At 37.3% G+C, this 15013-nt stretch overlaps 1 protein-coding gene across 1 annotated transcript; it reads left to right on the top strand.

The window, feature by feature from the left end:
* Positions 1–10521: 10521 nt before the first annotated feature.
* On the top strand, positions 10522–13726 carry LOC104120249 (probable aquaporin PIP-type pTOM75). The gene is made up of 4 exons (XM_009631985.4): positions 10522–10993; positions 11686–11981; positions 12764–12904; positions 13118–13726. The coding sequence occupies exons 1-4, from the start codon at positions 10663–10665 to the stop codon at positions 13211–13213; spliced, it is 864 nt and encodes a 287-aa protein (XP_009630280.1). The 5' UTR covers positions 10522–10662; the 3' UTR covers positions 13214–13726.
* The last annotated feature ends 1287 nt before the right edge of the window (positions 13727–15013 follow it).

The raw sequence follows: 15013 nt of genomic DNA, 5'->3' as shown, positions 1-15013 counted from the left end.
CAAGAGAGCAAAGGGCATATACATATACAGTATTACAATATGTTCACCACCATCGAGCTATAATCGGTGAGCAGGCCCCTATTGGGAAACCTCTGATCAGATGGTAAGTTATATATTGAGCCTACTATGGCCGAGTGCCTATGAGCGAGCCCAGGATGGTCGAAATACAGAGCCTAGTATGGCCGAGCGCCTATGAGCGAGCCTACTACGGCCGAGCAGTTACATGTACCGAGCCTTATGGGGCCGGACATTTATCTTACTTAATATATTGAAGGAGTTGAGTCAGTATCAACAGGTAAGTATATCTCCATATCATCTTTGACTCCCAGTTACTTCTAGTTATTATATTATCAGTTCAGTTTCAGTTTTCAGTTATGTTATTGCCTTACATACTCGGTACATTATTTCGTACTGACGTTCCTTTTCTGGGGATGCTGCATTTCATGCATGCAGGTTCAGATAGACAGACGGGTAGACCTCCTCAGTAGGTGTTTCCAGATTTCAGCCTGATCGGTAAGCTCCACATCCTTCGGAGTTATCGGGTATAGGTTTTCGTGTACATCTTATGTATGTATGTATATATATTATGGGTAGGTCGGGACCCTATTCCGATCACAATATATCTTTCAGTAGAGGCTTGTAGACATATCCTGTTGGTTAGTGCAGTATGTTGGGTTTGTAGGCCTGGTATATATATTTTGGTGGTTTGTCAGCTGTAGTAGTTATGACGGCCTTGTCGGCCTAGCTTTATATTGATATTTAGTTAGCGCTAGTTTCCATTCAGTTTTATATTTTGCTTTGCAAATTGTCTTGCAAGGTGGCCCCATGCCAAATTATGACATTATATGTTCAGAGTCCCTTAGTCGCAATTTGGTACGCCAGGTTAGGTGAAGTACCGGGTGCTAGTCTCGCTCCTAGGTTTGGGGCGTGACAAACTTGGTATCAGAGCAGTTCTGTCCTAGGGAGTCTACAAGTCGTGTCTAGTAGGATCTTGTTTATAGATGTGTTGTGCACCATATTATATAAGGAGAGAGCTACAGGGCATTTAGGAGTTGGTTACCCTTCTTTCAAATCTAAATCGTGTTGTAGAACTGACTTATAGGAAATTTGAGTTAAACTTACGTGTTGGTATTTTCATACACAGATGACAGTGACTAGGAAGACTACGGCTAGCCATAAGGGAGATATAACAATAGGTGAGGGGACCATCAGGGTACCCCCAGTAGATGGGTCCCAGTCTGAGGCCCAAGGCGAGACCCCTACTCAGCCATTACCGGCTCCTCCAACACTTGAGGAGATTCCTAGGGATACCACACATCCAGTTCCCCCTCCACTTCCACCAGATCAGGACTTGAGGAGTGCGGTGAATTTGTTGGCACAATTGGTAGCTACCCAGCAACAAGCTAGGGCATCAGCTAGTGGAGGATCTTCTGAGGGGTCTGGGAGTTCAAGGGTCCGAGAGTTTGTTGCTTTGAGTCCCCTAGAGTTTACGGGGTCAGATCAGAGGGAGGACCCGCAGGATTTCATAGATCAACTTCACAGGATCTTTCGGGTTATGCAATCCACAGAGAAATAAGCAGTTGAGCTAGCAGCTTTTTGACTCCGAGATATAGCCATCCTTTGGTACGAGGGATGGGAGAGGTCCAGGGTACGTGATGCACCTCCAGCTAGTTGGGAGAATTTTTCAGATGCTTTCCTTGACCAGTACTTACTGCGGGAGATCCGACAGGCTCAGGTCGATTAGTTTCTAGCCCTTAAGCAGGGCAATATGAGTGTTCGAGAGTATAGTCTCGGTTTTGACTCATTAGCCAGATATGCACCATCCATAGTTGCTACTATGCGTGACAGGATCCACCGGTTTATAGCAGGGTTAGCCCCAGAGTTGACCGAGGCATGTGCCACTGCTGCATTGCATGATAATATTGATATCTCCCGGATTCAGGCATTCACTCAGAATATAGAAAGGGGTAGGCGTCGACAGCAGGGTACAGAGAGGACTGAGCAAGGGCAGCGTAAGAGGATGAGATTTCCTAGGTCTCAGGAGCAGTCTCAGGGTAGTTATAGGCCCCAGTACTTCGGACGACCACCTAGGCCTCCGCCACCTCAGTTACAGGGTTACAGGTATGACCGCTATACTCAGTCAGGACCAGGTGAGAGCTTACGGGCGTCGGTTTTGCAATGACAATGAGGTTCAAGGCAGACATGGTCATTTCCGCCACGGTGTGACATATGTGGTAGAGGACACCTGGGCCAATGCCGAGTAGGTTCTTATGCTTGTTATACATGTGGGCGTCTGGGGCATATGAAGCGAGATTGCCCAAATAGAGATTCTGGGGGTATGGCACAACTAGCAAGTTCAGCGATAGAATCATCTATGTTTGTGCATCCTTCTGGGTGCGAGTCTCAATCTGCGGCTGGTAGAGGTCAAGACAGAGGTCGAGGTTCCAGTTCAGGTGTTAATCAGAACCGTATCTATACTTTAGCGGGTTAACAGGACCAGAAGTCTTCACCAGACATTGTTACAGATATATTGACCATTTGCACTCATGATGCTTATGCCTTGATAGACCCAGGATCTACTTTATCATATATTACCCCATTTGTCGCGGGGAAGTTTGGTATAGTGACTGAAATACTAAGTGATCCTTTTGCGGTATCTACACCGGTCGGAGAATCGATTATTTCTAGACGGGTTTACCGAGGTTGTACGGTGACCGTTTGTAGTCGTCAGACCTCAGCCGACCTAGTTGAGCTAGGGATGATGGATTTTGATGCTATCATGGGCATGGACTGGTTGGCAGCTTGCTATGCCACAGTTGATTGCTGAGCAAAGGCAGCCAGATTTCATTTTCTGGGTGAGGCAGTCCTTGAATGGGTAGGTAATACAGCGACACCCAGAGGTAGGTTTATTTCCTATCTGAAGGCAAGGAAAATGATTGCAAAAGGGTGCATTTATCATATTTTGCGAGTTAGAGATGCAAATGTTGAGATACCTACACTTCAGTCTATTCCCATAGTCAAAGAGTATGCAGATGTGTTTCCAGATGAGCTTCCAGGTATTCATCCAGAGCGAGAGATTGAGCTTAGCATTGATTTGCTTCCAGGAACTCAACCAATATCCATCCCTCCGTATAGAATGGCACCTGCCGAATTAAAGGAGTTGAAGGAGCAGTTAAAAGATTTGTTGGAGAAAGGTTTCATCAGGCCCAGTACCTCACCTTGGGGTGCACCGGTACTCTTTGTGCGGAAGAAAGACGGCTCGTTGAGGATGTGTATCGATTATAAGCAGCTGAACAAGGTAACTATTAAGAATAAGTATCCACTTCCAAGGATCGATGACTTGTTTGATCAGTTGCAAGGGGCTAGATTCTTTTCAAAGATAGATTTGAGATCGGGATACCACCAGGTCAGAGTTCGGGAGAAAGATATTCCGAAAATAGCCTTCAGGACCCGATATGGCCACTTCGAGTTCCTTGTCATGTCCTTTGGGTTGACGAATGCACCCGCCGTATTTATGGACTTGATGAATAGCCTATTCCGGCCATTTTTAGATCTGTTCGTGATAGTATTTATTGATGATATTCTGGTCTATTCAAGTTCAGAGGGCGGTACTCCAAACCCTCCGTGATCGTAAGTTGTATGCTAAGTTTTCTAAATGTGAGTTCGGGTTGAAGTCTGTAGCATTCTTGGGGTATATTGTATCCAATGAAGGTATAAAGGTAGACACTCAGACGATTGAGGCCGTGAAATCTTGGCCTAGACCTACCACTCCAACAGAGGTTCGTCGCTTTCTAGGCTTAGCAGGATATTACCAGAGGTTAGTAGAGGGTTTTCTTCCCTTTCGGCACCACTGACAAAGTTGACGCAGAAATCAACTAAGTTTCAATGGACGGAGGCTTTCGAGTGGAGTTTCCAAGAGCTTAAGAACAGGTTGACCTCAGCGCCAGTTCTAACACTTCCAGAGGGTCCAGAGGGTTATGCCATGTATTGTGATGCCTCATGTGTCGGGTTAGGATGTGTCCTGATGCAACATAGGAAGGTAATTGCATATGCTTCAAGGCAGTTAAGGAAGCACGAGAAGAATTATTCAACCCACGATCTCGAGTTAGCTGCGGTTGTCCATGCACTTAAGATATGGCGGCATTATTTATATGGTGTTCATGTTGATGTATTTACAGATCATAAAAGTCTGCAATATATATTCAAGCAAAAAGAGTTGAATTTGTGACAGAGGCGATGGCTTGAGTTATTGAAAGATTATGATGTTAGCATTCTCTACCATCCAGGTAAAGCTAATGTTGTAGCAGACGCCTTAAGCCGCCGATCTATGGGTAGCTTAGCACATGTAAAGGCCGAGAAAAGACAATTAACTAGATAAATTCATCAATTGGCTTGTTTGGGGGTTCGGTTAATAGATTCTGACGATGGTGGAGTTGTACTCCAAAACACTTCAAAATCATCTCTCATAGCTGAAGTCAAGGAAAGGCAGTACGAGGACCCAGAGTTGGTCGAGTTGAGAGAGCGAGTTCTGCAACAGAAGAATCCATTGTTAGAGCTCAAGGGAGATGGGGTTCTCAGATACAGGGGTCATTTGTGTGTTCTAGATATAGCAGGGCTATGAGACAGGATTATGTCAGAGGCATATTATTCGTGGTACTCTATTCATCCTGGGTCGACGAAGATGTATCATGACATTAAGGATGTGTACTGGTGGAACGATATGAAGAAGAACATTGCTGAGTTTGTCGCCCAGTGTCCTAGTTGCCAGCAGGTGAAAATAGAGCATCAGAAGCCCGGAGGGCTAATGTAGACTATAGAGATCTCGACATGGAGGCGATAAACATGGACTTTGTTACGGGTTTACCTCGTTCTCATCGTAAGTTCGATTCTATATGGGTGATAGTCGATAGGCTCACTAAATCAGCTTATTTTCTACCGGTCAGATCTACATATACAGCAGATAGCCACTTTGGAGAAGATAGGTACTGAACCGTTGAAAGCATGCAATTATGCAAAGTTATATATTAAGGAGATAGTGCGGCTACACGGAGTACCAGTATCTATTATATCTGACTGTGGGGCTCAATTTACAGCACATTTTTGGAGGTCATTTCAGAGAGGTCTAGGGACTCAGGTGAATCTCAGCATAGTTTTTTATCCACAGACTGATGGACAAGCCGAGCGCACAATTCAAACGCTCGAGGATATGTTACGAGCATGTGTGTTGGATTTTAAAAGAAGTTGGGATGAACATCTACCTCTTGTTGAGTTTGTATATAATAACAGTTACCACTCCAGTATTCAGATGGCTCCGTACGAGGCTTTGTATGGGCGTAAGTGCAGATCTCCTATAGGGTGGTTTAATGTTGGAGAATCTGGGTTACATGGGCCAGACTTAGTTTAGCAGGCCATAGAGAAAGTAAAGCTTATCCGGGAGAGATTGTTGACAGCTCAGAGTCTCCAGAAGTCATATTCTGACGTGCGGTGACGAGACTTAGAGTTCGAGGTTAATTACTGGGTATTCTTAAAGGTATCCCCTATGAAGGGCGTGATGAGGTTTGGCAAGAAAGGCAAGCTTAGCCCACGGTATATTGAGCCTTACAGGATTATTCGGAAAGTGGGCCAGGTAGCTTATGAGTTAGAATTGCCCTCAGAATTGGAGTCAGTCCATCTAGTTTTTCACATATCTATGCTACGGAAGTGCATTGGCGATCCTACCAGAGTGGTGTCCACAGATGATGTACAGATTATGGAGGACTTATCATACAAGAAAATTCCAGTTGCCATCTTAGACCGACAAATTCGCAAGCTACGAAATAAGGAGATAGCCTCCGTGAAGGTTTTATAGAGAAGCAATAATGTGGAAGAGATGACATGGGAAACGGAGGAAGAAATGAAATATAAATACCCCCACCTATTTCAAACTGAAGATATGGCTCGAGATGGGATGCTACAGCACAACTCTATTCAGGCTAGTAGGTCATCAGGTAAGCTCTTATTTCCTGACTTTCAGTATTTATGATTTACGACACTTTGAGGCAAAGTGTTGTTATTTATAGACATTGGCCATGTGTGGCATGCATAATATATTTTCTGGCTGCATGCAAGTTGGTTATAGTCTAGAGTACGGAGGAAACTCTGGAAATATTTTTCCAAAGTCTCTAAAATTAAACATTCGAGGACGAATGTTCTCAAGGGGGGAATGATGTTACACCCTATATTTTCGTACATAAAACTGCGTCGTGAGCAAACTAATGTAGGACCCAAAAAAAATGAGATCATCTTTGAAATTATATAAAGCAAGTTAATCATGTTACCTTGGAAGTTACAAATATTGAAGATCATGAACAACAAGTACAAAGAGGGTTGGAAGGTTCAGAAGCTAAAGGAATTGAAGAAAAATATGTTTCGTCGAAAGCCGACAAGTTGGGAATGATATAGCATGTACTTTTGGGGTGAGACCAGGGTGTTTAACATGATAAGGAGGTTATGTTATGAGTTATGTTATTCGTATGATAGTCGTGTGTTATATTTTGAAGTCAAGAGAGTGGTAGAACAAAAGTCGATGAAAGTCATCACAAGTTACGTTCATACGTTTTATTGAAACTTTAGGTCAAATGTAACTGCGATTTTCTCCCAATATACTTAGAGTTATGGGGTGTTCCACCCATCAAATTAAAGATCTATGAGTCTATTTTCCAAATCATTAAACCGTTTGTCAATACGATATTGGAGTAGAGAGATATGGGCAGTTTTGCAAGACTGCGCAGACTGTCACCTACTTGCTTAAACGAGAATCCAAATCTGGGCCAATTCAGGTCGTCCAAAATTGGGCCAGTTCGGGTCGTTCAAAGAGGCCTTTTTAAAGGCCTATCCCCTTCATATATTAGGATGATAATAGAGAAAAATAACCAGACTTAATCTCTGCAAAAATTCTCCCAAAAATTGCCTACAAACCCCAATTGATTTTCTCTCCCTTTCAAGTTCTAATTGGAGGTAAAGCCTAGAGTTTGAAGAACCAAGATAGGAGCTGAGTTATCCCACAAATAAGGTAAGTTTACTGCTCTCTTTCATCCATTTTTTACAGTTGTATAAGCATGGTAAGTTGTTCTATATTTGTAAGAACTCACGGGACGGTGATCGGAAGCCGTGAGTTCGAGTTATTCACTTGTAGCGGACTGTTTTGTGGATTGTTTTGTGGACTGTTTGGTGTTGATTTTGGGCTGCGTGATTTAATATTATTTTGTGGAGTTTTGTAGGATGAAGGGTGTGGAGAAACACCACATAAAATGCAGGATGTTGGGCTGGTCGTTTATCGTAATATTTTCGGGTTGTTGACACTATTACGGTAGTCGTTTTGTGTACGAAAAGATTGGGGTGTGTTGGGCTATTTTATAGTATTGTGTGGTGTACATAAGGTTGGAAAATAATATATATATATATATATATATATATATATATATATATATATATATATATATATATATATATATATATATATGTTGTTATTGTTATTTATGGTGTTGTTGGTATTATCTTGAATTTGGAGGAAGTAAGGATTATAGGGGAAATGCTGTCCGTTTTAATACAAAATAAGCATGTCGTTCATTGTGCGATAGTTATACGTTTCGTAACTTAATGATAGTATTATTATCGTTGTTGTAGATTAAGGTGAGAATAGGCGAGTTCAACTTGGTGATTGGAAAGATTGTGATAAGGTATGTTAAGGCTAAACCTTTCCTTCATTTTGGCATGATCCCGTAACTACATATGTTTGACAACGAGACATAAATGGAAGTTCGTATTCATGAATTTATATACATTATCCTATTCTCATAAGTTACAGTGTTCTCCCTTATTGGGACTCTATATTCAATTTAGTATTGTCTTCTTCCAGTCAAGAGAGCAAAGGGCCTATACATATACAGTATTACAGTATTTTCACCACCATCGAGCTATAATCGGTGGCAGCCCCCTATTGGGCAACCTCTGATCAAATGGTAAGTTATATACCGAGCCTACTATGGCCGAGTGCCTATGAGAGAGCCCAGGATGGTCGAGATATAGAGCCTAGTATGGCCGAGCGCCTATGAACGAGCCTACTACGGTCGAGCAGTTACATGTACCGAGCCTTATAGGGCCGGACATTTATCTTACTTAATATATTGAAGGAGTTGAGTTAGTATCAGCAGGTAAGTATATCTCCATATCATCTTTGACTCCCAGTTACTTTCAGTTATTATATTATCAGTTCAGTTTCAGTTTTCAGTTATGTTATTGCCTTACATACTCGATACATTATTTCGTACTGACGTCCCTTTTCTGAGGACGTTGCATTTCATGCATGCAGGTTCAGATAGACAGACGGGTAGACCTCCTCAGTAGGTGTTTCTAGAGTTCAACCTGATCGGTAAGCTCCACATCTTTCGGAGTTATCGGGTCTAGGTTTTCGTGTACATCTTTTGTATGTATGTATATATATTATGGGTAGGTTGGGGCCCTGTTCCGATCACAATATATCTATCAGTAGAGGCTTGTGGACATATCCTGTTGGTTAGTGCACTATAAGTTCTAAAATATAAAATAATAAATATAATCGTGGGAATAAATAAATTTGATATACATTTAAATATATAAAGAAACAACATAAATTTTTGATATACACAAAGAAGAAACATAAATTTGTGATATCCAATTTGGTATACATATATTTGATGTGTCATATACTGTGATACACAAGCAATTCAATTGTTTTTGTTGTGATATACATATATATATATATATATATATATATATATATAATAAATTTTAAATAATTATATTTATTATTTTATATTTTAAATATACAAAGAAGGAAAAAAATTAATATATATTTCTATATACACAAAGAAGAAAAATATTATGATATAAATATTCTTGTTGTGATATATATTTATTTGCGACAAAATCCCTATTCGAAAAGCTGTCACTTTTCTCAACGGACACTTAATAAAACGGCTACTTTTTTCTCAGCCACTCGATGAGAGCTTCATATCATTCCTCTTCTTTTTGTTTTGTTTTGTTTTGTGTGATTGTGTGGCTGTGATATCCTCACTAAGAGAAAAATATAAAACAAAACAGGGTTAGAGGCTTGACATTTGAGTTTTATTTAGCTTACTTAGATAAGCCCACCGCCTCAACTTCCCGATAATAAGATTCTTTTGTTGCCTTTTCTTTGTTTTAATTTGAAGGGCTATAATTGGATGAATATGATTCTTGTAACCTTAATTATAAGTCTTGGAGTTCTAGTATTGAAAATTAAAAAGAAAAAATTAGCGAAATGCAATTTTCCCATTAATATGCCAGCGTAAATTGAGTTGCACTCAAACTTACTCCACTAAACAGTATGTTGTGCTAGAATGCTACCTTAACAAATGATTGAAATTTTGAACTCAATATGGTGAATCAGGATTACTTGTAACAATCCAATAAAAAGAAAAAGAAAAAGTAAAGAGAGTACATTTTTATCATCTTATTGCAAAATAAAAAAGTGTTATGTCATGCTAGACTTAAATTATTACCCAAAGGCCAAAGAGCACTTTGAAAATGCCAGGACAGAAATAGATGACTCTTTTTAATTTATAAAGAAAACAAAAAGAATCAATTAATGATGGAATCACAATTTCAAAATTTTGCTTAGCTGCCCGTTATTTCAACTATTTGAAGATTAGGTGAATAAGTTGGCCCCGTCCAGCAAATCAAATGCATTACTATGCTTTTCTAAGAAATAAATAATGTGACACTCTGTAGAAGATAAGGACAACAAATTAAACCATTAAACAAATCTGTCAACATCCTTTCCAGAACCCTCTTTACTTTCACTAACAAAGACAACACTCTCGTTCGGTACCGTAAATAATATGGCATTAACAAAAACTAGCACTTAAGGGTGTGGTAATATTCAATAAAGTAAATTAAAAATTATAAGGTATTCGCGCAAACTTAACTGTGGCAAAAATATTAGATAATTTTTTCTCATATTTCAAAAGTGGATATGGTTATCTCGTATATATATTGGTGAAATATAATACTCTTTCGGTTTAAAAAAAATTGGTACTATTTTCTTATTAGTGTGTTTCAAAATAATTGATATCTCTCAATATTTTTTTAGCAAGAAGTATTTATAGTAACACAAATATTATAACAGATTTTAGATCATAAATTTCAAAAGTTTTACAACTACACAAATGCTAATATGACTTATTTAAGACCATAACATTCAAAAGTTTTACCACCTCACAAATGCTATGACTTATTTAAAATTATATATTTCAAAAGTTTTTCTTTCCTTATTAAAGTTTGTAGCAAGTCAAACTAAGATAATCTTTTTAAAATGGAAGGAATAAACTACTTTATCTAATTAATTGAGTGTCCGCAAACTGACACGTATATCATGATTATAAAAAAATACTAATTAGTTTTAGAAAGATTAGACCATCCGAATAATTTATACAATTAGTGAAAGAAAAAGAAAACTCTGGCACACTTATTTTATTAGGAGTGAATGATGACTTCTCCACTATAAAACAAGACAAACCCTATCCCATCTCAGTACCCAACTTCCTTTTTTGGATTCCATTTACAGAGAGAAGAAAACTCAGTTGAGTGACTGAAGAAAAAAAAATGGCAGAGAACAAGGAAGAGGATGTTAAGCTAGGAGCAAACAAGTACAGAGAAACACAACCTTTGGGTACAGCAGCTCAAACAGACAAGGATTATAAGGAGCCACCACCAGCTCCTTTGTTTGAGCCAGGAGAGTTGTCGTCATGGTCTTTTTACAGAGCTGGAATTGCAGAATTCATGGCCACTTTCTTGTTCTTGTACATCACTATCTTGACTGTTATGGGTCTTAAAAGGTCTGATAGTTTGTGTTCTTCTGTTGGTATTCAAGGAGTTGCTTGGGCTTTTGGTGGTATGATCTTTGCCCTTGTCTACTGCACTGCTGGTATCTCAGGTTAGTTTCTTGTTACTTCTTTGTAGTTTTTTCTAAAGTCTTGTTCTTTTAATACTAAAAAGTTGTAAATCTTTATGTTTGGTCATGAGTTTTCTCTCATAATTTTGTTACTGATTTTCATTTTTATCCCTTTGGCAACTATTTTTATGGATCTTGTAAAATACCCATAAAAATACTATCCTTTTTTGTTCCTTGCTTTGGATTTTTTAGTATGTATTTCTTGGTGCTCCTTACAACTCCCAAATATGGAGCTCTAAACATGTTCTAGCACTTGTTTTTTTGGTTTACCTTGCTTGGTTTTCAACATGTAATCTTGGTTTTTCCTTTACAATTCCCAAATATAAGCTCAAAACATATATATATTACCCAGTTTCAATTTATATGCATACTTTGATTGGGCACGAGTTTAATAAAGAAATTAAGATTTTTCTAAACATTTGTGAATTATGTGACTAAGATTTTGTATGCATATGGTGTTAAACATGGTATAACATTATTGTGTGGCTAAAAAGCTTGTTATTAAGATTAAAAAGGAAAGTTCAAGCTAAATTATTTTTCAAAGTTAGAATGGTGTCATCTTTTGGAACAAATAAAAAAGAAAATAGTACTCTTGTTTTTTGAAATTTGGTTTGTGCAAACTTTGGTTTGGTTATATTCTTTTCATAAAACTGACACTATATTGAAATTAACAGGAGGACACATTAACCCAGCAGTGACATTTGGTCTGTTCTTGGCAAGAAAGTTGTCTTTAACAAGGGCTCTGTTCTACATGGTGATGCAGTGCCTAGGTGCAATCTGTGGTGCTGGTGTTGTTAAAGGTTTTATGGTGGGTCCATACCAGAGACTTGGTGGTGGGGCCAACGTGGTTCAACCTGGCTACACTAAAGGTGATGGACTTGGTGCTGAGATTGTTGGCACCTTTGTCCTTGTTTACACTGTTTTCTCTGCCACTGATGCCAAGAGAAATGCTAGAGATTCACATGTTCCTGTAAGTTCCGTCTTGTCCTACCAATAACTTTAGTTTAATAGTACTATCTTTTTGGCTCAAATTTTTTATTTTTAGTGATGGTAAACTGCTTATTTGGATGTAAATATCTTATTTCTTGATTTACTTTTTGGTCTTGAAAAAGTAAAGTTGATCATGCTAGGTGTGTGGTGTTTTGTTTGGTTTGTCAGAGCAAGTGCTTTAATTTGATGTAGCTTTCTCATTGATAATATGTTATGAATTGCGCTAAAGTAGTGATATTCACGTGGATGAGTTACTGTACACCTGGGCAGTGATTTGTCATTGTTAGAGTTAAGTTAGGTGCCCCTGAATCTTGATGCTTTCACTATGTGGGCTTTAGTCATTTTGTACTTTAAAGGGTTCAAATTTTGCTCTTTTCTCATATTTGGTGGAAGCATATCTGAGTTTTTCTAAGTGAATAATTATTAACCTTAATGTTTGGCCTTATAGGCTTAAATAATAGAGTAAATTGGTATGGTACATGCATAATACACTTACACTTTTGTCTTAAGAACACTGGTATTTTTGTGTTATATTCAACTTTGCTTTTATCAAAGTAATTGGCCAGTCATGACGAATTTTTTCAAGGGTCTTCAAACTTGAAGGAAGTGAAAAAAATTCTCCAGACTTCAATATATGTTATATAGTATATAACTAGTGTATCAAGTTCAAAGTTAATATATGAGGAATCATATACAAGCAAAGTTTTAAATTATGTGGTGTCCTCTTCCTATTTGGCAGATTCTTAACTTTTGTTATGACAGATTTTGGCACCTCTTCCTATTGGATTCGCGGTGTTCTTGGTTCATTTGGCCACCATCCCAATCACCGGAACCGGTATCAACCCCGCCCGGAGCCTTGGAGCTGCTATCATCTTCAACCAAGACCGGGCATGGGATGATCACGTAAGTCTTCCAGTAAAATACTTTCAATACAAAAATGACTTCGGTCATACCAAACATGCTTACGCCTTTGAGTAAAATAAGTCTCTCACTAAAATATTTTTCGTAGAGAATGACTTCCGCCATACCAAACATACTTATGCCTTTGACATTACTGTTGCACTGAAATTGTATTATACCTAACTAAGCTGTTGTTTTTTTCCTATTATATTTCAGTGGATCTTCTGGGTTGGACCATTCATTGGAGCTGCACTTGCTGCAGTTTACCACCAGATAATCATCAGAGCCATTCCATTCAAGAGCAAATCTTAATTATCTTGAAGAGTCTCATGTCCTATGTCTCTTCCCCTGTTATATTTCAAGACTCCTGTACCCCTTTTTCCCCCGTTTCTAATGCTGTTGTCTCATGTAATTTTCTTCTCTTTTGATGTTAATTATGTGTGTAAATTATCAGGTTAATGATGTATCTAAGTCTAAAAATTTTTAATATTAAATAATTACATATGATAATTTTTTTTAAAAAAATATCTAATATATAAAAAAAATTACATTTTTCATGAAAAAAGAAATAAGAGATAATTTGATAATGTGAATAGTTACTTTTGGGATTCAGTCCTAAATTTTAGGTGTGAATATGTTTCTTGACAAGTTTAATTACTTTAATTACTTTATATTCTTTACAAGTTTACTATCTCATAAAATATTTCTATCATAAGATAGCAAAAGGCAATTGCAACTTTTTTTTGTTAAGCTTTTTTGGTATTGTACCAAAAATATCGAAGCAACAAAGTAATATCAAGTTATCTATAACGATTTGTTAAATCAGGTTCAACTGTTCCGTACTTTTCTTATTACTTTACATCTAGAATTTGTTATTTTTTAATATCTTTTGTTTGTACTTATATGTATCATTTTTTTATTTTTTTATTATGAATTTAATATGTCAACAAGAAAATATGAATTCGCGTATTAAAAATGTCAAAAAATAGAATAATTGGAACTTTAATACAATTCTAAAAAGGAGCGCTTGATAAAATTTTAGCGAAGAATAAAAATTTTAAATAAAAAATTAGGAAAAATTTTGTGGTAGATGTAAATTACTAATACAGTTGAGTTAGACAGACAGTAGAATCCAAGAAGAAGAAGAAGAAGAAATTGGTGAGTCACAGATTTTTTAGAAAATCCTAAAAAAATTGAATAAATAATCCTAGAAAGTGGAAATATATATAATCCCGGTCAAAAAATCGATTATAAATAAATTATTAATAATTTTACATCTCAAAAAACTAAAAAAATAAACTTTAAATAAAATTTTACTAAATACATTTTTTAATACCGAAAAACTTAGGATCCCTCGTTGAAATTTGGCTTTACGCCCCAAACACCGTTGGGCCGCCCCTGCCTCGAAATTAATATTTGGTTGAACTTAAGAAATTATAAACAATAAATTGACATAAGAAAATGATTTTTATACACAGGCCCGAGTTGAAGTTGAAAAGGGAAATTGGCATGTATTGGGTAGGGGTGGACATAAAATCCGAAAAATCAAACCGAATTAATTTGGTATTTCGGTTTCGGTTTTTTCGGTATTTCGGTTTATTTCGATACAAAAATTTCGGTATTTCGGTAATTCGGTTCGGTATACGGTATTGAATTTTTGATATTTCGGTATTTCGGTATACCGAAATAGTTTAGTTCAAGCCCAACTTTATTTTTAATTTTTAGCTCAATAACCTTAAGCCCAAACCCCAAATTCAAAAGAGGAATCGACATGGGTGAGCACTTTTTAAAAATTATTTAAGAAAATAATAATATTCTTTATTTATTACATAAATGAAAGATTTTTTTTATACTAATGACATATTATAAAGATTAAGAAAATAATTAATGACCAGATAAAATGCATAAATCATGGGACATTCTCTACCATCTTAAAGAACTTTTGACATACTTCCTTGATCCGGCAATATCCAACATTGAAATGCATCCTATGGTGTTTCATGCGTTCCATTATTCTATAGGGTTTTGATGGTTTATGTTAGATATATTATACGTATATATCTATCACTATATGAAACATACCTGTTTATATATGTACATTATGTCATTTAT

This window comes from Nicotiana tomentosiformis, chromosome 12 (genome assembly GCF_000390325.3).
Source record: "Nicotiana tomentosiformis chromosome 12, ASM39032v3, whole genome shotgun sequence".
Lineage (NCBI taxonomy): Eukaryota > Viridiplantae > Streptophyta > Magnoliopsida > Solanales > Solanaceae > Nicotiana > Nicotiana tomentosiformis.
The sequence above is the reverse complement of the archived record's forward strand: the minus strand, read 5'-3'. Positions and strand labels throughout refer to the sequence as shown.

Excerpts from the sequence above, each read along its gene's own strand:
- LOC104120249 (XM_009631985.4), top strand. The coding sequence starts at position 10,663 with ATGGCAGAGAACAAGGAAGAGGATGTTAAGCTAGGAGCAAACAAGTAC. Across the intron at positions 10,994-11,685 it reads CTGCACTGCTGGTATCTCAG|GAGGACACATTAACCCAGCA; the intron begins GTTAGTTTCTTG and ends TGAAATTAACAG. Across the intron at positions 11,982-12,763 it reads CTAGAGATTCACATGTTCCT|ATTTTGGCACCTCTTCCTAT; the intron begins GTAAGTTCCGTC and ends TTGTTATGACAG.